Source organism: Littorina saxatilis, linkage group LG12, assembly GCF_037325665.1.
Source record: "Littorina saxatilis isolate snail1 linkage group LG12, US_GU_Lsax_2.0, whole genome shotgun sequence".
Classification (NCBI taxonomy): Eukaryota; Metazoa; Mollusca; class Gastropoda; order Littorinimorpha; family Littorinidae; genus Littorina; species Littorina saxatilis.
The window spans coordinates 72,450,393-72,477,132 of NC_090256.1; the positions used below are offsets into that span (position 1 = coordinate 72,450,393).

At 46.8% G+C, this 26,740-nt stretch overlaps 1 protein-coding gene across 1 annotated transcript; it reads right to left on the minus strand.

Moving 5' to 3' along the window:
- Window positions 1-388: 388 nt before the first annotated feature.
- On the minus strand, window positions 389-26,740 carry LOC138982734 (uncharacterized). Its single transcript, XM_070356064.1, has 9 exons — window positions 26,458-26,740; window positions 25,959-26,199; window positions 13,832-14,083; window positions 12,169-12,463; window positions 9,232-9,357; window positions 2,836-3,067; window positions 2,078-2,288; window positions 1,017-1,277; window positions 389-720 (listed from the first exon to the last, which is right to left on the minus strand). Exons 1-9 carry the CDS (start codon window positions 26,514-26,516, stop codon window positions 439-441), a joined length of 1,959 nt encoding a protein of 652 aa, XP_070212165.1. The 5' UTR covers window positions 26,517-26,740; the 3' UTR covers window positions 389-438.

Here is a 26,740-nt window from a genome sequence, read left to right on the forward strand (position 1 = left end):
AACACCAGCCTCGTCTATTTTTCGAAGCCAAACTTCGTACCTTCGGTTCAGCTTGTCCTCCTTCTCGAACCACTTGTTCAACCACTTATTAGTTTTCCCTTTATCGATGCTTCTGGCTTCGATTTCAGAAGTGATGAAGCGCATTTTGCCGACGAAAACAGCCCGAAAACCACATCCTCTGAACGATTCAAAATGGCAGACACAAAGCGGACGGAACCGGAAATGGCAATTGTAAAGTACGGATCGGATGCCGATTGAGTTACAAATTCGAACCGAAACGAAACAAACCCGCAAAAAAAACAAACAAAAAAAAACAAAAAAAAAATTGTCAAAATTTCTCTGAGACGGAAATCCGTCTGAGACGGAGGAACTCCCACCCATGTAAAAGGGGGTTCCACTGTACAACGTCATGCTGGCCCAAGATTACTTGACCTGCAGTCACGTTATTACCACAGCTCGCGACACACATACACCCTGAGAATCCACCAGTGCCGGCCACAGATAGCTTCTGACGTCTTTGCAGTCTGGGTCCGATGTGTGAAATCGAGTGTGAAAGCCATCGTCAAAAGTCTGAGCTTCGTAGTTGATTGTATAGGGCGATCGCTGCACACACAGTCCCCACGCCACACGAACACACTGTGAAACGTACTCCAGTAGCCCTGAGCAGGCTTTTAAACACGGATAGTCGAACAAAGTAGCATAGATTTGCTGGCACACTTCCTGCAAAGAATAAATACACAAAGTTACTAAAACAGTGTACACATAGTGTTAGTAGTGTCTGCAGTTTAGATTAAATAAAAACTGGTTAACCACAATCAACTGAAATATTTTCCATTCAAGACACCGAAAAAAATAATTATAATCCAAACGATCCAGAAATGGCTGCATTCTCAAAAGCTATGAAGACTGAAAAGCGTCAACCAACAGTTTACCCTAGTCTGCACAAAATCATTTTGAAATGTGAGCAGCTGATGTATAAACACTTGAAAAAGATGACACTTGCTGCAGATACTCACAAACACAATCTCAGCCACCTCAAAGGTGTCGGCAGTCTTGCACAGGTAGGCGGTGATGTGCTGTTCTAACTGTTCCGCAGCAGCCGACGGTGAGTGGCGTTCGCTCACTGCACCCGACTCACCGCTTGGCTCAAAAGGCTGCGGTGAGCGGTGACTGTTTTGCTGGTTGCGGTCAGCTGACGATGTCGGTGGCAGATTTAGAAGGTGTCGTAATCGCCCTCTCAGTTCTCCCACACTCTGCTGTGTAGCTTTGAAGGACAGCTGTGGACAACAAAACGATGATAATTGATATGTCCCTTCTATTTCAATTCTCAAAAGGCAATACCATTTGAGTTTATAACAGAATGTTGAAAATATAGTCTAGTCGTATTTATAAAACTTACAGATAAAAAAAAGTAGGAGAAATATAAGCATTTATTTTTACCTTTGACCAAAGACATCGCAAAAAGGAAACCTAGAAAAACTATTAATCATTAAGAGAACGATGTTATAGACTGAAAATACTGGAAGGCGGGGGGGGGGGGGGGGGGGTGAAGGAGCATAGACAGACAGATAGACAGAAACTGTATGAGCAGATCGGAATACACGGACCCAAACACAGACCCTGGTACCGTTAGCTTGATTGTAAGATTTAAGACATAGTGAGAAACTGCAAGGAATGGAAAGCAAAATCAACAAAACAAAAAACAAAAACAAACAAGAGATGACGTGTGGGATATATAGGGAAAGTCACTATATGGCAGACAAGGCAAGCTATTGGGTCAAACAAGAGATGACGTGTAGGATATATAGGGAAAGTCACTATATGGCAGACAAGGCAAGCTATTGGGTCAAACAAGAGATGACGTGTAGGATATATAGGGAAAGTCACTATATGGCAGACAAGGCAAGCTATTGGGTCAAACAAGAGATGACGTGTAGGATATATAGGGAAAGTCACTATATGGCAGACAAGGCAAGCTATTGGGTCAAACAAGAGATGACGTGTAGGATATATAGGGAAAGTCACTATATGGCAGACAAGGCAAGCTATTGGGTCAAACATCAAAGTGGAAACATACCACAATGACAGAAAACAAAATTTTCAGCTTGAGCACGTCCAGATCTGTGAGAGGAACCAGACGGTCAAGAGCATCCAAGGCCTCCACCCGACTGTCCAGGTACAGATCTCCATAGCGACGGATCAGCTCTGTTGGTCTCTGCTGACCCAGCGATAGATCCTCAAACTGTGCGTTCCCCATCTGGAACTGCTGGTGAGCTTGCCCCACCAACCTGCCACAAAAAGGGTGATATGTGATAGAAAAAGTCTGAGACACATGATAAATCATTATATGCAAGTATCAGGGATCTTTGGCACGAACGCATGCAGCTTCCTGATCTGATGAAAGAAAAACAATTACAGCAACCAAGGCAGTCATAGTTCTCAGCTTTGGGATTGTTTAACCTTCAACAACTTGACAAACCACCACCTACAACAACAACAACACCTACAATTAACAAAAAGGGAGTCACACAATCTTGCACATACCGCTTCCTGATCGATAACTTAGGTACACCACGACCACAAACAATCAAGCATTCACCATTCGCTATGCTGTTTTTCTTGCACTTGCAGCTTCCTGATTAGATAGGTACACCACCAACAACAACAACAACAACAACAACAACAGCAACAGCAACATCTAACATTCACCGTTTTCTAAGCTGTTTTTCTTGCACTTTCAGTTTCCTGATTGCACAACCATCAACACTAACTGAATACCACCAATAACACCAAAACCGACATCAACAACACCAATAACAACAACCAAGCATTCACCGTTCTCTAAGCTGTTTTTCTTGCCCTTGCAGCTTCCTGATCTGGTCGCGGGCCTGGGCCAACTCCTGGCGGAGGTAGAGCACCTCCTGTTCCAACATGGCCACGCCGCCTCCGCTGGGTACCGGTGCCTCTGTTGCCTCTGCAGGAACGGGTGGTCTGCTGGTACCTTGGGTGTTGCCGGGTACCCTTGTTCCTGCTCTGTGTTGGGGTAGGTCCACCTCGTCTGATAGTCCTGCAAGTGCAAGGAAAAGGCAAGGGGTGGAGTCCGATTGATGTAAGGGTACATCTCTGGTTCTCTCTCTGTCTCTCAGTCTCTCTGTCTGTCTGCCAGTCTCTGTCTATCTCTGTCTGTCTGTCTCTGTCTCTGTCTGTCTGTCTGTCTCTCTATCTCTCCTTCCTCTCTCTCTCTCTCTCTCTCTCTCTCTCTCTCTCTCTCTCTCTCTCTCTCTCTCTCTCTCTCTCTCTCTCTCTCTCTCTCTCTCTCTCTCTCTGCCTGTATGTCTGTCTGTATGACGGTATGTCTGTCTGTCTATCTGTCTAAGAGCATTGTCTCGATAGTGGAAAGTGTGTGTCCTGATCACTCAGCCACCTTAATATGAGTTTTGCAGACGTCATCGTCTAAAAATAGAACAGCAGAGCGGAGTGAGATTTTACTTTTTATTTCTTCAAAGTCATGAGGCTATATCTTTTGAGCCCACAAAAGAATGTTTCTGAAACTTGGCACACATGTAATGGCACCATTCTTTGCAAAGTACACAGAATTGCGTGCATGTCACATTTGTTTCTAGGACGTTATGAACGTTTGCAAATTTTTAACGGAAAACCGTTACAACGTCCATTCTCGGGTTCTGTGTGCTCCAAGTACTAGCGCGAATCCAGATGAGGGTCTTTGTCATCGTTCTGTGTAATTTGGAGAGGCTGCTATTTGTAGTTTTATATGTATTGCATATCAACTGCAGCTACCCAGCAAACGCACCACAAAAACCCTGGATTTTGTGCTGTTTTTCAGGATGGTGGTCGCTTTCCTTTACACGCTAGATTAGCCTGACTGCGCGACGGATTTGAACGAACGTTGTATGACTTGTTAGGTAAGACACCAAATAAACATTTTGGTGTAAAAAATGCAAAATATCGTTCAGTTTAAGTCGCCGTTTAGACTGTTGATGGTTTGTTTGTTCGTTCATGGGCTGAAACTCCCACGGCTTTTACGTGTATGACCGTTTTTACCCCGCCATTTAGGCAGCCATACGCTGCTTTCGGAGGAAGCATGCTGGGTATTTTCGTGTTTCCATAACCCACCGAACTCTGACATGGATTACAGGATCTTTTTCGTGCGCACTGGGTCTTGTGCTTGCGTGTACACACGGGGGTGTTCGGACACCGAGGAGAGTCTGCACACAAAGTTGACTCTGAGAAATAAATCTCTCGCCGAACGTGGGGACGAACTCACGCTGACAGCGGCCAACTGGATACAAATCCAGCGCGCTACCGACTGAGCTACATCCCCGCCCCTACTGTTGATGGTGAATCATGCCGTCAAAAAAACGCCATTTTTGAGGGTAGGCATGGTCACGAACATGTGACGTCATGCCCAAATATTGCTCAGATTCCTGAAAGGCATTTTTGAGCAGAAGAAAGACAGATCTTAAAATACACGTTAATTTCTGACCCAAAAACTGCTGTTTACATCTGGGGTATACCACTGAAACAGTATCCTTAACTTGTTGTGCTGAGTGTACCAACAATGAACATCACACTGACTGTTACTGTTACACTGGACACTGTTACTGTTACACTGGACACTGTTACTGTTACACTGGACACTGTTACTGTTACACTGGACACTGTTACTGTTACACTGGACACTGTTACTGTTACACTGGACACTGTTACTGTTACACTGTCACTGTTACACTGGACACTGTTACTGTTACACTGGACACTGTTACTGTTACACTGGACACTGTTACTGTTACACTGGACACTGTTACTGTTACACTGGACACTGTTACTGTTACACTGGACACTGTTACTGTTACACTGGGCACTGTTACTGTTACACTGGACACTGTTACACTGTCACTGTTACATTGTTTTGATGAAATAAATTCACACACACACGAAACACCAGTGACCTGCTAGTGCCTTCGTATGTACACGCAAGCACAAGACCAAGTACGCACGGAAAAGATCCTGTAATCCATGTCAGAGTTCGGTGGGTTATAGAAACACAAAAATACCCAGCAGGCTTCCCCCGAAAGCGGCGTATGGCTGCCGAAATGGCGGGGTAAAACGGTCATACGCCGGCGTAAAAGCCGTAGGAGTTTTAGCCCATGAACGAACAAACAAACCAACTACTAGTGTCCGCTAAGAAATAAACGTATTAAGATAGTTCGCACTCTGCGCAGAGAGCATCCAGATTTGTGGTGTGTGTGTGTAAGTAGAGGGATGGTCGGAGACGGTGGATCAAATTGTGTCGAGAAGGACTGTGCCTTTGACAATAGTTCGACCGACATTGAACAGCTGGGTACCCGGGACACAGTTTCTGACCCTGGATGTAACGGCTGTTGTTGTTGTTGTTGTTGTTGTTGTTGTTGTTGTTGTTGTTGTTGTTGTTGTTGTTGTTTGACCACAGAGATATCTTTACATGAAGTCAGTTCCAGTTGCAAGAATTGAGGGGCGTTATTAAATGTGACAGTGCAAAGGACAAACTGTCTGCGAACATAACGGACACGAAATCAATATGCGTAATTGCTTTAAAAGTTACACTGACACACACGTCGGAGCACAAACAAAGGATGTAATGAATTACTACAGTACATCGATCCATGACAACAGACGTTGTTTTCGTTCACTTGACAACAGGTGACGCGAGGCGTATCCCGCCTTTAATTTGTTCTTTTTTGGGCGGAGCCCAAAAGTTTGTATTCCCCTCACTGTTACAATTAATTGATTACCATTTTCTTTTTGGCATCCGATGGGGATGAATGTGCTCGCGTACTGAAACAAATTCTTAAGTCCTTGCTGTTTTTTGGGTTTTTTTTGTTTTGTTTTTCTCTCTTTTTACATTTAGTCAAGTTTTGACTAAATGTTTTAACATCGAGGGGGAATCGAGACGAGGGTCGTGGTGTGTGTGTGTGTGTGTGTGTGTGTGTGTGTGTGTGTGTGTGTGTGTGTGTGTGTGTGTGTGTGTGTGTGTGTGTGTGTCTGTGTCTGTGTGTCTGTGTCTGTGTGTGGGTGTGTGTGTGTGTCTGTGCGTGTGTGTGTGTGTGTGTGTGTGTGTGTGTGTGTCTGTGTGTGTGTATGTGTGTGTGTGTCTGTGTGTGTCTCTGTGTGTCTGTGTGTGTGTGTGTGTGTGTGTGTGTGTGTGTGTGTGTGTGTGTGTGTGTGTGTGTGTGTGTGTGTGTGTGTCTGTGCGTGTGTGTGTGTGTAGAGCGATTCAGAGTAAACTACTGGACCGATCTTTATGAAATTTTACATGAGAGTTCCTGGCTAGCGGCGGACTACAGTCATTGTGAAAAAATGCAGTGCGTTCAGTTTCATTCTGTGAGTTCCACAGCTTGACTAAATGTAGTAATTTCGCCTTACGCGACTTGTTTTCTCTTACTTTGTTCTTTGCTTTCTTCTTTCTACTTTTTTTTTTCTTCTCATTTTTCCTCTCTCTCTTTTCTGTTTCTTTTTACATTTACTCAAGTTTTGACTAAATGTTTTAACATAGAGGGGGGAATCGAGACGAGGGTCGTGGTGTGTGTGTGTGTGTGTGTGTGTATGTGTGAGTATGTGTGTGTGTGTGTGTGTGTGTGTGTGTGTGTGTGTGTGTGTGTGTGTGTGTGTGTGTGTGTGTGTGCGATCTTTATGAAATTTTACATGAGAGTTCCTGGGTATGATATCCCCGGACGTTTTTTCCATTTTTTGATAAATGTCTTTGATGACGTCATATCCGGCTTTTTGTAAAAGTTGAGGCGGCACTGTCACACCCTCATTTTTCAATCAAATTGATTGAAATTTTGGCCAAGCAATCTTCGACGAAGGCCGGACTTTAGTATTGCATTTCAGCTTGGTGGCTTAAAAATTAATTGATGACTTTGGTCATTAAAAATCTGAAAATTGTAATTGCATTTTTTTATATAAAACGATCCAAAATTACTTTCATCTTATTCTTTATTATTTTCTGATTTCAAAAACACATACATATGTTATATTTGGGTTAAAAACAAGCTCTGAAAAATAAAAATATAAAAATTATGATTAAAATTAAATTTCCGTAATCGATTTAAAAACAATTTCATCTTATTCCTTGTCGGTTCCTGATTCCAAAAACATATAGATATGATATGTTTGGATTAAAAACACGCTCAGAAAGTTAAAACTAAGAGAAGTACAGAAAAGCGTGCTATGCAGCACAGCGCAACCATTACCGCGCTAAACAGGCTCGTCGATTTCACTGCGTTTTGCGCGAGCGGCGGACTACGGCCATTGTGAAAAACTGCAGTGCGTTCAGTTTCATTCTGTGAGTTCCACAGCTTGACTAAATGTAGTAATTTCGCCCTACGCGACTTGTTTCTTGTTCTTCTTCTCCTTTTTCTCTTGCTTGTCCCGACTCTTGTTCCTTGTCCCAGTAGGCTTCCACGCCGCCCCGTCCCAGTATGCTTCCACGCCGCCCCGTCCCAGTATCTGAGTATGCTTCCACCCGGCCCCGTCCCAGTATGCTTCCACGCCGCCCCGTCCCAGTATGCTTCCACGCCGCCCTGTCCCAGTATGCTTCCACGCCGCCCCGTCCCAGTATGCTTCCACGCCGCCCCGTCCCAGTATGCTTCCACGCCGCCCCGTCCCAGTATGCTTCCACGCCGCCTTGTCCCATTATGCTTCCACGCCGCCCCGTCCCAGTATGCTTCCACGCCGCCCCGTCCCAGTATGCTTCCACGCCGCCTTGTCCCAGTATGCTTCCACGCTGCCTTGTCCCAGTATGCTTCCACCCGGCCCCGTCCCAGTATTCACTGCTCCATCCCCATCTGAATTTTGTTCCGCTGCCAGACTTGTCGATTTTACAGATACTCCAAGTCCTTGTTGGTCAGGTTAAGGTTATATGACTTGTGCAAGTTTTTCCCAAGGTCAAATAAGCAACTGCACGTACGTGACGTTCACATAGCCTGCTGCGTGCTTGACTCTTCTGACGTAAGCAATGATTATTTGATCATGTTCTGACTCTTCCTAGGTATAGATAAGTATCTCTTTGCGCTTTCACGTTTGTTATTTGATTATGTTCAGCCAGACTCCCGTGACTCACCAGGCGCCCAGTCCAGCTCTCAAAGTGGAGGACTGAGATACGTGGGTGCCAAGGGGCTGGACTGAGCTAAGACATCGCCTATAAAGTATAATATACTCGGACCGCTCTATGAGTAATAGTTTTTTCCCCACAAACTGTATGCCCAATAGGTATGCGAACAGAGCAACCGACGAAAATAAGAAGATTCAGGCTTAAAAACTTCAAGAAACGAGACGGTAAGTTTAATCTTTGCACTGTTCCTGACAACAGAAGGGGGGCGGGGTGGGGGGGGGGGGGCTTAAACAATTGACAAAGATCTAGACCAGCAATGAAATAAAGCACGAACAGTGTCGAGCAGAATGGGCCAGCTGCAAACTGTACTGTGACCAGGAACTGACTACATACACTGATTCAATAGTAAAACCATATAGGCAAGACTTATAAAGACACACTGACACACAACCAAACAAACACTGAAAGGAACACACGAACGAACGGACAGAATGATAGTGTGACCGCCCCTGCTGGAAACTAGAATGAAACGCGGACTAAACACTCGAACGGTCAATGAGTATATGACATAATTATGAGACTCACAACGTGACGATTTACTTGTTCTCTTTCGTACGCGACCGTGTACTGCTGCGACAATTGCAACCGCGGTGTCACTTTTCATAATTAACATTGAGAATTGTAACAAACTTCTATTGTTGGTCCACGGGCCGCTCTGTCATCGATTCGGTGTAAAACTTAACTGAAAACCCCCACACAATAGCTGACTCCACCGAGGGAATCACTGAGTAATTAGAAAACAAAGAAGGTTCCAGAAAGGCGTGGGCCGTTGAATCAGTGAGAGACTGATGCAGTGCGCTTGTACCAAAGACAATAGAATTTTGCGAAGCTCTACCGTCCTGGATTGTAACACAGTAACACAACAAAACTCAGTGACTGACAGTGTCGGCTTAACCATTTACAATCAAATACTTACTTGACACTAATGACTGAACAAAAATGTCTCTGAACCCATCACCACTTCAGTTCACGGAAAACAAAACCTACAATGAAAGTCATCAAGAACATACAGCCCAGAAACAAAGCAAATTCCAGACACAGTATCAGTGAGCACTCACCGCCATTCTCCATGCTGGGCGTTCCCTGACTGCCAGCCTCTCGCTTCCTCTGACCCCCTGACCTCTGACCTCCTGACCTTGTGGCTGTCGTCTGCTGCACATCCAGCCAGCCGTTCCGTAGGCGCGCTGAAAGGCAAGTTTCGAATAATGAGTTCACACTGGTTGATCGTCTGCTTGTAAGATGATCCACTTGTGGTGAGTTACATTACAATTGCGTGTTGTAAGTGGTGGTGACTTAATTAGGTGCATAAATTGACTAATCAGTAGTTTCCAGCTAGTAAGGACTATACCTGCAGCCCGTAACTTTCTTAATTAACAACGTGGCAATTACTGCAAACACAATTGGTCGTGTCACAGGAAAGTTGAGAGCTAGCCAGTTTCAACCAGAACAAATATATTGTACACACACAAACACACATTGACGCACGCACACACGCACTGCGGCACTGACGCACGCACACACGCCAAGCGGCACGCAGGCACGCACGCCGGCACACTAACGCCGCGCAAGGCTCAGACGGTGAGCACACGCCGGCTTACGGCACACACACACACTGACACACATACACGCACGCACACACACACACACACACACGCGCACGCACGCACGCACTGACACACACGCACACACACACACACACACAGCACACCGTCCAGACACAGACACAGACACACACACACACACACACCCAGCACACACACACCGTACGACTTGTCATCAGTAGGGTAAAACTAACCTGTCTCACGACGGTCTGGGGACACACACACACACACACACACACACACACACACACACACACACCGTGGCACACACACACACACACACACACACACACACAGAGGCTAACTGTAATATTCACGAACGGTGTCCCAAATTAAGTCTGAATGTAAACAGTCCGCCAATACTATTTCACCGAGTCGTTTATCTTCTTTGAACATGAAAATAAAGTTTACGGAACTTCAAAGTCAAAATCATCTCTTTTCATCAAGATTTTGCCCAAGTTACAACACACAAACATATCTCTCTCTCTCTCTGTAAAACTAGGTACCGTGGCCTTACGACAAATTCATTCAATCAGTTTGCCGGGGACACTACTGTCATATCTTGAATTTAATTTACAACAACAAAACACCGAGGCTGGCGCAATCTCAGTGTTTGTTGCCATTGCTTACGAAAGTATAAGACTAAGACACTGCAATGAATGCAAAAATCAGTCCGTAGTTCGCAGCGAGCACAAATTTAGAGTAGGCCTATGGCGGCATTGTACTCTAGTAAATAAATTCTTTTCAACTAATGACTCACATTACCAGGTGTCACCGCATGAACAAATCAACACACAGCGGCGAGCATAGAATAAAAACAAAAAACGCGCACCGGGTTTCAAACCAAAATTCGTATCAGATCTTTTAAATTGTTCCAGCAAAACAGAAACAGACACACAGAAAAACAGCTTGGCCAATGTTCGGTGTCAGGCACAAATGAATCATGTACCTTACATGCTGAAGAGGCAATCTTTATAAACCCGATCAAGCGTATCTTACTTACACACGCGATCCGGATCGATCTATCCACCTGTGTACTTTGTCATTTGTCTTTAACTGGAGTGTGTATATATAATACCATTCTTCTGCATGAATAACTCAGCAGAGTTCCATGCCATTTGATATGGTAGCACTGACTAAAACGAGGAACAAAAACTGCGACAAACAAACGATGTTATGCATGTTATTCTCACACAAGCACCCCCTCCCGGGCCGTTTTGGGGATAGCAATAGAGGTTACCGTTGTTTACGATTGTTCACGCACGCATGTACGCACGCATTGATGCACGCACGCACTGGGGGACGCACGCACTGACGCACGCAAGTACGAACCAACTCACACACACACTAACACACACACACACACACACACACACACACACACACACACACACACACACACACAAACACACACACACACACACACACACACACACACACACACACACACACACCCATACACAGATACCACCCAGTCACATTATTTCCAAAGGGCCAGCATGACGTCTTCATTAACCATATATCAACTTAACTTACCGCCACGACTGAGTGACTCCGAAAGACGCTGGAGACCCCCTGGCTGGCAAACTTTACGGTAGATCCGCCACGGGGATTCAGAGCAGAGCGCACAGCTTTTGGAAGGCTGGGCGAACTGATATCGAATTTAGCTACCCCGTGGCGCAGAATTGACGAAGCATGACGTCTACCGTCAAGGTCTCCTTGTTAACTTGGATCTCATTTACGACAAAAAGGGGTTTGTTGTTGACAAAACAAACGGAGCGGCGGGTTGGTGGGTGGGGAGGGTGGGGAGGGTGGGGGGGGTGTAAGGGGAATAGCTATCCAGACCTGCAGACACACTGTTTGCCTGAGACTACATCTAGTTCGTCGTTAGCCTATTCGAAGGAGGAGAATAGAGCTCTGGGCTGACGTACACGAAGCCGCAAAACTGGGTGCCACCCTACTGGAACAAAATTGAGATTTGTTGTGATTCCAACCAGCAACCAACCAGACCCCGCGGCTGCGTGCTGCCAAGTTGGATGGCACCCAATGTCGCCTCGTGCACCTCAGCCCTGGGTGGGTTGCATGAGACGACTTAAGCTCGCCGGAAATGAGCTCAAAGTTGAGATGGTTGACTTTACGCCGAGAGCGCGAAAACCGGGATGCATGAGCGGTCTTACATTCGTTGAGCACAGCGTGTCCTGCTTAACTTTGAGCCTGCTCCCCCCCCTGGCTTAAAGCCAAGCTTGGCGGAGATAACAGACTTAACCAGTCAGTTGCTGCTTGCAAGATGACTTTTTTTCGGTTTAAACATGACTTTACTTAGATAACTTAAAGGGCGGCATATAATGCCCAAGATAAAGTTGGGACCACACACCATGCAAGCCGTGGACTTACCTGAGGTCACCCCAAGACTGCCCGTGTGGCGGCCAGGCATGATTCCGTTGCGACTGACCACCTTCATCTTCTTCATGATAGACAGCGTGCTGGTCACTGACAGGTAGTCCCCCTCCCCCTCCAGGCCCCCCTCCTCCTCCTCTTCACTGCTCGTCCCTGACTGCCCCTCCTCCTCCTCCACTATGCTGCTTATCTCCCCCTGTGCCTCCGCCACTTCCCGGGCCAGCCGCAAGAGGGCGCTGTAGCCGTAGGAGAACTGACATAGCGTCATTGCCATCTGCTGGTTGTCAACCATCTGGCATGAAAGAAAACTCGAAACGTTAATGATAATGTATAATACTTCTAGAGCACATAAATCCAGGGATAAGCCCTGCTCAGAGCGCTTTACAATTTAAAGATACTTTCGAACGGGCGCAATGGCTTGGTGGTAAGACGCCGGCCTAGCGCCTCCAAAGCGGAAGGTCGTGGGTTCGAGTCCCAGCGCGCCTGGTGGTTGAAAATGTGGAGATTTTTCCGATCTCCCAGGTCAACTTATGTGCAGACCTGCTATAACTAGTGCCTTATACCCCTTCGTGTGTACACGCAAGCACAAGACCAAGTGCTTCACGGAACGGATCCTGTAATCCATGTCAGAGTTCGGTGGGTTATAGAAAAACGAAAATACCAAGCATGCTTCCTCCGAAAGCGGCATATGGCTGCCTAAATGGCGGAGTAAAAACGGTCATACACGTAAAAATCCACTCGTGCAAAAAACACGAGTGTACGTGGGAGTTTCACTGCTTTCAGCCCACGAACGCAGAAGAAGAAGAAGAAAAGATACTTTCGTTTTGTGGTAAACTATCATGTAACCCGCAGTAGATCCAGCAGGGCTTTTACATGCTGTAAGAACATCCAGCCATCTGGACTCATATCAAAAATCAACATCATGACTTATTGAAGGCCTTCCTTAAATTTGAGCCCGAGGTTGACCTTGCGAAGGGACTGACTCAGCGTATCAAGCACTGAACCGGTACATTGTTACGAGGACTTTGTTCTTCCAGAATGGAAATACCTATATCTAAGTAACTGCATTGTGCCAAATAGCCGCGAATCACGCTAGTGCTGAAAAAAAACAGTCTCTGACTCACATTTTAAGTTCTCCAAAACCAGTTGTCCTGTATTGGGACATGCATTGGTAATACGCTGACGATATTGTGTGATATTTTGACTCGAACAAACCCACTGCAGCTGTCCTTTTCGACACGCCGGCATTAGGCTTGTCTCTTCAACGTATCGAAATACAATCACGATGTTGAGAGGCTAGCGTTGATGCTTGCCGTGTTCGTGTTTTCCAAGCAATGAGACTATCGTTGTGAGCTTGGGTTTTTTATCGTGCGCGTATGTGCACACGTGGGTGTTCGAACACCTAAGAGAGTCTGCACAAAGTTGACTCCGGGAAATAAATATCTTGCCGAACCGGGGATTCGAATCCACGCAAATAGCTACCAACTGCGCTATGTCCCCGCCCCGTAAACACTAGTTCATTTAGAGTGTATAATACACAATTCTACTAGCAAAAGTAGCACACATGGTAGACGCTCGTTCAATTAGAGCCCATAATACACAATTCAACCAGCAAAAATAGCACACAGTTATGGTCAACACTAGCTCATTCGGAGTGTACCTGTGAGTGTGCAGACTTGCCGTCAGACGAAGGCGAAGAGGACGTTGCCATGGCATTGAGGCGAGCTCTGGACGTGTGGGCCGCCATCTTGCGCAGCTCCGTGTCGTGGAAGAGCAGGACCTTGTCGGCCTCCACGCGCGACCTCAGTGTCCTCAGCAGCCTGTGCAAGGTCAGGTTGTGCACAGCGGGCTCTGAGCACGTGAGTAACGTCTTGTTCTTGATCACACGCTCCTGTACCTCCCCGCGCGACAGCTGTGGAGTGGGTAAAAGAGAAAGCACTACTGGTGATATCGTGGTTCTGTGTTGTATTAGACGGCTGTTGAAAAACAGTCTTACTTTGTATGTGAAAACAACACATGTATAGAAACTACACTTTAAGTTACTGTTTCATTTTAATTTACAAGACTGACAGCATCAGTGTAGCGTCGACGTATTATATGCTCTCTTTGTTTTTGTTTTTGTTTTTTGTTGTTGTTGTTGTTGGTTGGTTTCTCTCTTTCTTTTTTCTTTTAGTTTATCAACACGAATGGCAACATCAAAATGCCCACGATGACCTTTCCTGTAAGATCGTAATCCCAAACATCTGGCTCATCTTTCTCTCGCTTGAGACCGGCCCTCCAAATCCTGGGCAGTCACATTACTCAGCACATTGAGGGTGTTCAACTCCTCATCCTGGAGAACTTTAACCACCGTTAAAGGCAGATCTGTCGCCCACGCTCCAAATTCGAAGTCCATATTGCAGTAAGAAATAGTTGGCATATGCCCGCTGCGCCGCGCTGGTAATGACTGACCACAATGATGATGGATGGTGCTTCAGTCCCACGAACAGGTGTCCATTAGGGAGTAGCTCTGTAGATGTGCTAGTAGGCAGTGGAGGAGGGGGAGGGTCTTGGGGGGGGGGGGGGGACACCTAACCAAGAGAATGGAGGTGACGGGGTTGTTGGTACTCTATAAATATTTAGTAAGAGTTATATGTTTAAGAAATGTGAGAGTTTTTTAATTCTATATAGGGGATGGGGATGGACCAGTAAAAGGCCGGTAATTTATTAAGTCACGTGGGTTAAAAACTGGTTAAGACTTAGGACCACTTTTCTTAAAAAGATAAAAGTCCAATTCCGTTTGTGATTTATATACACTATGTTCAGGGTGAAGGTGATGGGTACGAGTAACAAAAAAAAACCAAAAAAAAACGAAAAAAAAAAACAACACAGACACTCACACAGGACTCACACGCTCCACTGATTATTCCCATTCATTAAAATGTACAGCTTAGGTGTACTAAGAGGTAAGACTTATACGTGGTGATCTAAGGCATCACAATATGTTGAAGTCTTAAGTTGGCTTATGTAGGTTAAGAGCCTGTTTATAAAACATGTTCCTTACGCAAGGAATAAGAGGTAGTGATGGAGTGTATGGTTTCCAGTAAGATAGGATATAAAAAGTATTGGTTAAAAGTCCGGTTAAATGAGGTACAGGTATGGGAGTTAGTGTACGGTGCACGGCACCCCCCCGCCAGGTGGAGTGAGGGGACCCTTCGCTCCCAGCAGGCGGGCGCCGGCGGGACGCGCACACTTTAACAAAAGAAAACAATGTGACTGGTGTACCGCCACCCGTCTGCGGGGTGGGCCAGACACTGACCTTCGATCCCCGCGCGGCGGGCGCTGACGTACACAATATGGTGGCGGTAGTTGAGGAATAGTGGCGGTTGTTGGGGTATGGTGGGGTAAGGGGCGAGGTCTCGACCGGTCCCCGTCCATCTGGGATAGGGGCGGAGTGGGGGAGAGGGGGAGAAGGGTTGCATGTACCAGCCTGTACATGCGGGAATGGGGGGATGGGCCGTTGAGGACCTTTTTGAACGCGGCACTGTATTTATAGCCCGTCCGTTCTGTTAGGCTTGGGATGATGGACGGGGGCAGGAGACGTCTGCCCCTTAAAAAAAGAAAAAACGCAGGCGTGTGTGGACAACAGGTTACACCCACGCTCCCATGAGGGAGTGGTAGACTTGGCGACACATTAAAGATGCGTGTGCCCATCCTAAGATTTTATGTTTGGTGAAAAAGTCCTGTGGATAGAGTCCAAATAAGTGGACGTGTTCGTGTAGGGCGCGGAACGGTGCCGCGTTCTCGCTACACGAATCAAAAATATGTTCATAGCTGATGGGGGCCCCGCAGGGGCACTTTGGTTTAAAGAGTTTAAACTTTGTGCCTCCTGTGCGGAGCCTCCTGAAGATTCTGGTTGAAGATGGGGGGAGCGTGGGTGTTTCAAGCTTTGTGGGCGGGTTAGCCATGACGGCCACCCCTGCTTCCTGGAGCTTGGAATATACTTCGGCCAGTGAGAAGCCGAGGTCAGTGGTGACCTGCGGCAACAGGGTGGCCGATTTGGCAGCAGCATCGGCCATTTCGTTTCCCCCTAGACCCACATGCGAGGGGACCCACTGTAGGTCCACGGGGGTGCCAGTGGCTATAATCTGGTGAGCAATGATCTGTATGTCATGTAGTAGCTCAGAGCGGTTTTTAGAGCCATATAAGAGGGCTTGTATAGATGAAAGAGAATCTGTACAAATAACGATTTGATGAGGGTTAACTGGGAGGTCGTTTATGTAAGTTAGGGCCATAAGGATGGCGAACAATTCAGCTGTAAAGATGGATACGTCATCATTAAGCCTGTACTGTTTAGATACCTTTAGTTCGGGTATGACGAAGGCGCAGCCAACCCTGCCATTTAATAGTTTTGAGCCATCGGTGAAGATTTTCAGGTGTTGGGAGTATTTATTATGTAGGAGTTCGTTGGCGAGAGTCGCCAAGAAGAGAGGGTTATCCTGCTTGGACGCCTCCGTCCCTAGGTCACAGGAGAGGGCAGGCGTCTCAAGTAGCCAGGGGGGGTAGGGGGGAGCAGGTATTTTAGTACACTGGACAGTCTTCATGTTAACTTATAGTTAAAATTAATATTAAAAGTCCTACGGTTTTGAGCCATTAAGGACTTGAGTGTTTGTCCGCTTTCAAAAAGAGGAAAGAAAGAAACAAAAAATAAGGAGAGGAGGGCAGGGGGTGGGGTTGAGTTGATAATGCTCTGTGGAATTTGTTAAGATGAAAAGTAGTTAAGATGTTTCTTGGTAAGAATTATAAGTCTGTATTCTATATCTTGAATAACGGGCTTGTAATATTATTTTTTTTTATTTCAAATCGAGTTAAAAAGTGGAACCTTTCAGGATCACCAATAAAACCAAATAGATGAGCAAGTAAGAGGAACACGAACAATAAATCTCAAAACTTTTTACAAATAAAAGGATTAAGATGTAAGCCACGAAGGCCGTGGTAATAAAAACAATATGTACAGTTTGGCGACTCGTGGGCCTTGGGTGAGGATATGTTGTCTAGAAGGTAGTCGCTGGAATCAGGAGGGATGGCGGGAGCCACTCGACCTCAAACTGAAACACGCTGATGTGATAATCTGGGCTTAGTTATACCCACAGCCCCATGTCCGAGTCCCTGACCAGTCGGCACAGCAGCAAGCTGTGTGACCAGCCTAGAGAACTGCTACTGCGCAGATAATCCTGGGGACTCAGACCATGGAGCTGCATATGGTCATATAAGGTTTTAAAGGTAATTCTATTTGTAGCGCATGGAGCGAAAATGTGTTGAAATGAATAGGGTTCTCCACAATGGCAGGACTTGTTAAAGATATGGAAGCGGCAGCCGCCGGCACGGAGGCGTCTGAAGATAGTGAGGAGGTTTGTTGGAAGATCGGGGTGTAGATCGTTCATATCAATGGGTTGATAGGACAGAGATGTTACGTACTGACTTCGAATGAGTTTACGGATTTTACTGTAGAACTCGGTTACTGAGTAGCCGATGTTAGTGTTAGCTGGGCTAGATTCTGCCGCTTCTTTGGCAGCGACATCCGCCAGTTCATTTCCCCGGACCCCTACGTGAGAGGGGACCCAGAGAAATGATACGGATGTGCCGGATGAGATTAACTGGTGACATATAAAGAGGATTTCTCTTTGTAGCTCTGCCCGATTTGATGTGTTTCGATGCAGAGCTTGTAATGAAGAGCGCGAGTCAGAGCAGAAAACTACCGCACGCGGTGTGACTGGGAGGTCATTTATAAAAGTGCATGCCATGAGCAAGGCAAATAGCTCGGCTGAGAATATGGAGATGTCTTTATTAAGAGTATATTTCCTTGAGATTTTGAGATCTGGGATCACAAAGGCGCAGCCAACGCTGCCGTCTGCAAATTTGGATCCGTCAGTAAAGACTTTTAAATGCTCCGAGAATTTGTAGTTTAGGGTTTCTTTTGTAACAGTAGCTAGGTAGACGGGGTTATCTTTTTTGGTAGTATTATCTTCACTGTCGTATATGATAGTAGGGGTTTCCTCAAGCCAAGGCGGGTAGGAGGGCGGGGGGACCCTGGCCAGCTCACTGACCTTCACCCCGCTATCGGCTAGAATGCGGTTTACTGTGTCGGATAAGGGTAGCGTTTTGGCCAAGAGTTGAGTGCTATGTTTGGTGTTGGCCTCATAATTTTGGTGCTGAGGAAAAAAGTCAGTCAGGACCTCGCAGGCAGAGTTCTCTACCGCGTGGGCTCTGACAGCATACTGAGCTGAACGGAGTTTTATCTCATCCACAAGGGGCAGCCACCCACACTCGCTGTAGACTCGACTCTTACTCGCTTGTTGGGAGAGTCCCAGAGCTATTTTGAGCGCCCTGCACTCTATAATAGCCAGTTTTTTCATGAGCGCCGGGCGCGTCGCGAAATAAGCTTCGCACCCGTAAAGGAGGCGGGAGCGAATTAATGCCCGCACTACCTCTGTGACACACTTACGCCCTCTGGCCCAGGATTGGGACGCCAGGTAGCGTATGATATAAAGATCCTTGTTGGCCTTATTGATCAGATGTTCAATATGACTGGTCCAGTTAAGTCGGGTATCGATGATAACGCCGAGGAACTTAACTTCTGAGCTCGGTTTGATAATATCACAACCTATCTTTATACTGCAGTTCCTGTACAGTTGTCTACGGGAGACAACAAGAAAGACTGTTTTATTTGAGGCTAGTTGGAAGCCGTTGGTGTACATATATTGACAGAGGTTGTCGATTTTAGTTTGGTAAGAAGATAAGTCAACAGTGTTGGTAACTCTGTTATGGCGTGGTCTATTAGTGTCTATTAAGGCGAGGTCGTCCGCATACAGAAGTACACTGGCACCGTCAACCTTAACAGAAGTAATGTCATAGAGCATGATGCTGAATAAGTTTGGCGCGATGATACTGCCCTGGGGAACCCCCATGTCCAGCGCATGGGTTTCGGACACCGAAGAGCCCACCCGGACAGACATCTTGCGATTGCTGATGAAGTTTTTGATGAATTGGTACATGTGGCCAGAGACACCGATTCTGCCGAGTTTTAGGAGTAGACGAGCATGCCAGACGCTGTCGTACGCAGATTTAATATCAAAGAAGGTTCCAAGAAGAGAATTATTACTATGTGCCAAGGTCTTTTTGATTTTTTCAGTGACGTGCACAATGTGGTCCGCACACGAACGACCTTGCCTAAAACCTGCCTGGCATGTAGGAATGATATTGTGTTTATTGAGGTGGAACTCCAGCCTCTGGTTCACCACACGCTCAAAGATCTTGCTGAGGTGGGGGGTTAGTGATATGGGGCGGTAACTGCCAGGTAGATTGCCCGGTTTTCCGCTCTTCAATACTGCTACTACTTGTGAGTCTGACCACGCTGCGGGGATAGTATCCTTTAACCAGCATAGGTTGAAAAACTGAGTGAGCAACTTAACAAAGTTAGGTGGTAGATGTTTTATCATGTGATATGATATTGGGTCTAAACCTGTGGATTTTTTTGGGTCTTTCACAGAAGAGATGGCGTTTTGGACTTCTTTTGCCTTAAACATGCAGTTTATAGGCAACTGGTTGTCATCTGGGGGGTATGTGAAACCCTTCTCCTGATCTAACCTATAATTGAGTCGTTCAGTATCTAGGGATTTTGATTGACTATTTTTGGCAAAGGTATCTGCTAATAGGTTTGCCTTTTCAGAGTCAGTTGTGGTCATTTTATCACCCGATAGTAGTGGCTTTTCTTTAGTTCTGTATCTACATTTAAATCTGCGGATTTTCTTCCAGATTTTGCCACAGTCTTTGTAATCTTTAGTTTCTTTGTTGACAAAGTTTTCCCAGTTTTGAAGTTTAGCCTCAGCGGTGATCTGGTTAAATTGTATTTCAGCTGACTTCATATTCGTGAAGTTAGCGTCTGAGCAGTGCCTGAGATATGTCCTAATGTGATATCGCTTGTTTGCCAAGGCTTCATCACAGTCTGCATTCCACCACTCATTCCTTTTGGCCTTACAGTTAGGATTTACTGATTTAAGCGGAATGTGATTATTGGCAGCAGTGAGTATACATTGACGTATGTTATTGTAAGAGGCTTCGATGTCATCCGTAAGGAGAGTTTCCTCCCTGACACCCTCGAGCTCCGCACGGAAGCTGTCCCAATTTGCCTGTTTGTAATTGTACTTTTTTCTGACCTCCGAGTTATTGCGATTAGGGGCGAAGTGGCGGAAGGTAAGAACAATGGGTAAGTGATCGGAGCCGAGGGCGTCCGGGAAAACGTTCCAGTCGATGTCAGTGACTATGGCATTTGAGCAAAGGGAGAGATCGATTGCTGACGGGGAATGGTCAGCTCTGTCTGGAAGTCTGGTTGCCGAGCCATCGTTTAGTATACAAAAGTCAGTTTCCAAAATGACGTCAGCAAGGTTGCTATTGGCATGTTTGTATCTAGGGTTAGCAGAGTCCCACAGAGGGTGGTGATTATTAAAATCACCCATCACGCACCAGTGTGCCCTGCCATGATCCAGGGATTTTAGCCAGTCGGTAGTTCCTTTTTTATTACACCCGTGGGGGTAATATATGTTAACTATGTTGAGGTTTTTGGATCCTTTTATTTCGATTTCAACAGCACATGTACTGAGATTTTCTGAACTAGGGATGAGAGGTGCAAAGGGTTTGTAATTTAAGGAAGACTTTAGATAAATAGCTGTTTGAATGAGTTGCCCTGAGCCCTTTTGCTCTACTATGGGAGGGAAGTCAAAACCATCTATAGAAGGCAGTAGGGAGCGTTTTCTCTTGACTGACTGGATAACTAAGATGTCAGCAGAGTGATTTGATATATAATTATATAGCTGAGAGAAGTTAGAGTTGATAGAGCGACAGTTCCACTGTAATATGATAAATCCGTGACCGCTTTCACCTTGTTCAGCCATTTTAACACGCACAAAGAAGGTAAGTTAAAGGGCAGATTTAAAATAGGTTAAAAAGTGGTTTTAACAGCTTTCATATCCGTCACGGACAACTGCTTGGCACCAGCAAGAGCGCCCAGCGCCAAAGTGGCGCCGCCCGGAATGAAGCGTTCAACCTTGGTGTTGGAGAGTTGTGTGTATGTAGCTGAGAGGGAGTCGATCAGGTCGAGAGGACTCTGCATCTGTCTGGCCTTAACCATGAAGCCGAGGCACTGCTCGATGAAACCTTGAAGGCCTCTTTGTTGTTCATTTAAATTTGCATATTGCTCTCCTGTTTTTAGCTTATCTAGTGCAGCGTCGGCTAGCTCAAGCTCTGCCTTCTCCTGCTCCTCCCTCATCTGCTGCTTTATTTCCTGTTCAGTTTTAAGTTTGTATTCTCTGAATCTCTGGGCCAATCCCTCCTCCATTCTCCCCATCAACCTCTCGAAGAGCTGCTCTTCTTTCGAGTCCTCCTTCCTGTTCTGGGCTTTGCGTAGGAGGGAGGCCTTTAACCCGGGGGTCCCATGAAGCGGCGCCTCTGCCCGAGCCGTCTGAGACTTACAGGGCGCCTGGGGGCCAGGATTTGGATTTTGCGAAGTTGTTTGGTGCTTCGCGGTTGCAGCAGAACTGTCCGCATGAACTGGAAGGAGTGTATTGTCATGTTCGGTCATTTTGTTTTTGATTTCTTGTATTTTATTTACTTGCCCACCCAGGGGGGGTCTCTGGACAGCCAAAGAGTACCCGGACCGGGGGGTTGAGGTCCGCCGGATCGGTTGCGGAGGGGGACGCCAGAAGGAGTCCCTCATTTCCGCTGGGGCAGTCGCTGTTTTATTTTGTTGTTTGGCGAGCTCGCGCCGCGCCCGATCCAGGGCCTCAGAATATGGTATGTATGCTGCCGACCTGATCTTATTGGCCTGCAGCCTCAGTCTCATTTCCGGGCATCCAAGATAAGCGGCGGAATGCTCGCCCTTGCAGTTTACGCAATGTTTGGCCTTGGTGCACGTCGCTCCGTCGTGGCCCCTGGAGCCACATCGGGGGCAGATCTGCACTTTTGATTTGCATTGTTGTTTTAGGTGCGATAGTCTCTGGCACTTCGTACAGCGCCGCACTGGAGGAGTGTAGGGTTCGACGCCGTACACCTCACTCTCCAGAACGACGCTGTCTGGAAGAATTGCCGTTGTAAACGTGACACGGACCGCCTGAGACGGTTTCCCATCCCTAAGGAGAAGACGGCGAAAAGATCGAACCGAGGAGGGGCCCTTTTCTACAAGACTCCCATCCTCCATCCGGACGCGCACGCCCACTGCCATCTCAGACAGGTCTGTTCCTGAATGTATTGTGGGTATGCGTTTAATGACACCTTCGGTTGTTACCTCCGGACGGTGGCATTTCACTTTGATGCCGCCGATCGAGTCCAGCCTCAATAGCTTGTTTTGTTGTGATGCTGAGGAGCACCCTACCAGGACGCTCCCAGCTGCCAGCATGCGTATTTCTTTGACCTCGCCGATGGCAAGGTCAAAAGTTTTTTTCCTCCTGAGGCCGAGTCCCTGCAATGTTGCAGGGCCCTCCTTCAGGTCCTGCACCACCACGGGGAACTCTAAGAAGGAGGGAGGAGGTTGCTTGGGTTGGTAAAGAAGTTTTCTTCGGGGTCTTTGTTTTGTGTGTGTGTGTGTATTGGCAGGTGGTAGTGGCTGTTGAGTTGTCTGGTTTTCTTGTGATTCAGTTAGGGGTTGGGAGGTGTCGACCCCCCGGGCAGATGTTGCATGGGAAATACCTGTGTTTCCCTGAAGAGGGGGACCCTCGCAGAGGACCTTTTGCTTCTTTTTCTTTTTGGGCTTCTTACGATTGACTTCGGTGAAGTCTTCCTCAAAATGATCAGTAATCTGAGAGCGTGGGGGGCTATCCCGGAAGAGAAGAGATTCCGGAGAGCTCTGCCCCCCCTCAGGGTCGTCCTCCCGCAATCTCTTTCTCTTGAAAGGAGAAGATATGCTGGTTTTCTCATTGGTGATTGCTTTATTAAGCTGTTTGGATTTTGGGGACTGACCAGTCCGGCTGGCCCGGTCAGTCTCATTCAGTGATTCCATGGGAATATCTGGGGCGCGGTCAGAACCGCTTGCTGTTTGGTCCATATTAAGGGACCAATCTTGCTCCCTCAGAGCAGTGGTGTCCGTTGGAAGGTAGTTATCTACCCAGATGAACGTTTCCCGCCTATCAGCAAAGGTGGTGTTTGGCAGTTTGTGTTTAGCAACTTGGCTCATCACTTACAAGGTACGGTACGGTCACCAAGAAAAAACAAGCCAAACAGCTCAGGGTTAAAAAGGCAGGATAAAAGCAGGGTAACAAAAGCGTCCCTAGACAAAGAGTGAGCTGAAGCTCACCCCTCTAGCGACTTTCACTTCTCTCCCGAGAAACACGAGGACTCCTGCAGGGCGAGTGGGAACGCCACCAAGGGCAGCTAGCCCCCTTTCTGGACCCACGCCAAGAGCAGAGGGAGCTGTGTCGTGTGTTTAAGACACAACGAAAATGTGATTGTCCCCCTTTACCCTCAGGAATTCGGGAGAAAATCGCTATTTGAGCACTGACTTGGCTATGTAAGCTCGAGGTGCGTTAAAGCAATCGCTATGTAATCAGCATGTTTGCTTGTGAAAGAACGCACTCTACGGGCCAGCAACTGCAGTGAATTACTCGTGCTGAGTGTGACATGACATGCACGTGACAGAACACGACATGACATGACGTGACATGAATATGTTAACTTTTTCAAGTATGGGGTTAATATAGTTGGTGATTGGCTGACACCTTGCCATGACCCGAGGGCCCCGTGAAGAGGTGACAGATAGGTTGTTGTATTGGGGGAAGAAATCGTTCAGTACATCTTGTACCGTGTTGTCCACACAGCCTGCGCGAACATGATACCGCGCGGCGCAGAGTCGGCGGTGGTCGTCAAGGCTCATCCAGCCCGCCTCCCGGTACACAGCGGAGGTGCTGGTCCAGGGGGGGGGGAGCCCGAGCGCTAAGCGGAGCGCCCTGCACTCAGCCCCACGGAGGCGGGCCAGGACCCCTGCGCCGGCGGAGTAAAAAGCCTCCTGCCCATACGTCAGGCGTGATCGGATCAGCGCCCTGACAATGGACAGGAGAAACTTTTGGCCTCTGGCCCACTTCTCGTTATTAAGCATTTTTATGACAGACATCGCACGTTGCGCCTTAGTAACCAGGTTTTCAACGTGTGCAGTCCACGATAACTTTTTGTCCACAGTCACACCGAGGAATTTGACGGTGTCACTGGGTTTGATAACTTTCTGGTTAACAATAATTGTACATTTTTGGTGTAAAAACTTTTGTCGGCTTGCCACAAAGAAAACAGTCTTCTCGGGCGCCAAAACAAATCCGTTTTGTTCCATGTACATACATAGGTTATCAATTTTAGTTTGAAAACTGGCCATGGCCACCTCTCCTTTGTTCCGAGGTCCCATGGCTACAGGCTTTTTAGTATCCAGGAGGGCAAGGTCGTCAGCATATAGGAGGACGGTTGCCCCCCCAACGTCCACACTGTCTATATCATATAGCATGATACTGAACAGGGCCGGGGCTATGATGCTCCCCTGTGGCACCCCCATGTCCAGCACGTGGGACGCTGAGAGGTCAGAGCCGACTTTAACGTGCATTTTGCGTTTAGATATAAAGGAGTTGATAAACTGGTAGATATGGCCCGAGAGGCCTATCTTATCTAGTTTTTGTAACAGTCGGCTATGCCAGACACTATCATATGCACCCTTTACATCAAAAAATGTGCCCAAGAGGCAGTGCTTTTTATATGCTAGCGTCTTTCTCACCCGCTCTACAAGGTTAACAATATGATCAGTGCAGGACCGACCCTTTCTAAAGCCGGCCTGGCACTTAGGAATGATGTTATTTTTTTCCAGATAGAACTCCAGTCTTCTATGAACTAATCTTTCGTAGATTTTCCCCAGGTGGGGCGTCAACGAGATCGGCCTATAGCTGGTGGGGAGATCACCCGGTTTTCCGTTTTTAAGGACGCCGACCACCTGGGCTTCCCTGTGACCACAATGTGTTGCTCTCCCGTTCTTATAGACCCCCGCTGATGCATCACACGTGCAAGCCCCCCGGCAACATGGACATTGCGGCTGGGCTCTTCTCCTTGACTTTCACAAATCCTCCTCTCCCCTCTCTTTCTAATTACGGGCCTAAGTGTTGATATCCTGCTTTACTACCCTCTCTTCCCTACCTGCCAACACTGATCCCTTTAGGCCTACCTCAAGTATCTAACATCCTCCTCCTCCACCCGCGGCTAATCTGTCTCGTTTAAATAGAGTTTATCTGACGCTGTCCGCTCTATCTAAACTCACACATAAACACTGCTAGAAAACATAAAACCATTCACCATAAAGCCAGCAAGGAAAATCATATCGTGCGTTTCAATACATATTTAAACAGAAGAAGAAACACAAAACTGTTTGGGGTCACGTAATATGAATTCATTGCCATTACTACTGTATTATGATCTAATTCCCATTACTACTGTATTATGATCTAATTCCCATTACTACTGTATCATGATCTAATTCCCATTACTACTGTATCATGATCTAATTCCCATTACTACTGTATCATGATCTAATTCCCATTACTACTGTATCATGATCTAATTCCCATTACTACTGTATTATGATCTAATTCCCATTACTACTGTATTATGATCTAATTAAATACAATCTTGTTTAAACCAAATAGCAAACTTTCCAATAAAATCATATCATGCGTTTAAATACATATTTGAACCGAAGAAGAGATAAAAATAAAGTTTTAAAAACTGTCCAATACCTGTAGCAGTCTTTGATGACTAGCCTCGCTGAGGTATGCGGCCTTTGCAGATCCGGGTTTCTCTGTGACGCTGTGGTGTCCGTGCTTGCCGGACACAAGACTCAGCTGTTCCAGCTTGTGCAGCGCCCCCTTGTAGTGCGCCACCTGCCGGTCAAACTCCGCCCTCAGCGCCTCGTGCAGGTTGACCAGTTGACCGTCTGACCCATTGACCAGCCCGTGCTGACCCATCTTCCTCAGACACCTGGTGGATAGGTTACAAGATATTGGTCAAACAACCCAAACAACAAAGTCACTGTGGTGAGACGAACAAAGTTAAAAACAAAACAATTCTGTACTACACATATTTTTCCGCTTTGAAATAATTTTTTAAAAATTGAACTCCGGATGTTCTCAATGTCAACCCTCCCATCCCTCCACTCTGAATATAATTTATCTACTTATCGTTTTGATTGTTCCTCTTTTCTATTGGCCCAGCAGTTCCAGATGGCTACTTCCTTACCTGTCCAAGGCCTTTTTCCGTTGGGCGACAATTGACCGGAAGTTGGGCTCTGTGTCCATGATGACGCGCAGGATGGAGCGGACGCAGGGCAGGTGCAGGTTGCAGTTCTTTTCTTCGCTCCCACCCCCGCTGATGTAGGAGGACACGGAGCCAGATTGGTTGGACGGATGTCGCGCGAAGAGGGCGACCAATCGCTGCACGAGTTGGTCGGTTCGGAGCGTGTCAGTGGGCAGAGGCTGACCGGGGCTGCTCTGTACAACCTGTGGTCAAGACATGATTACAT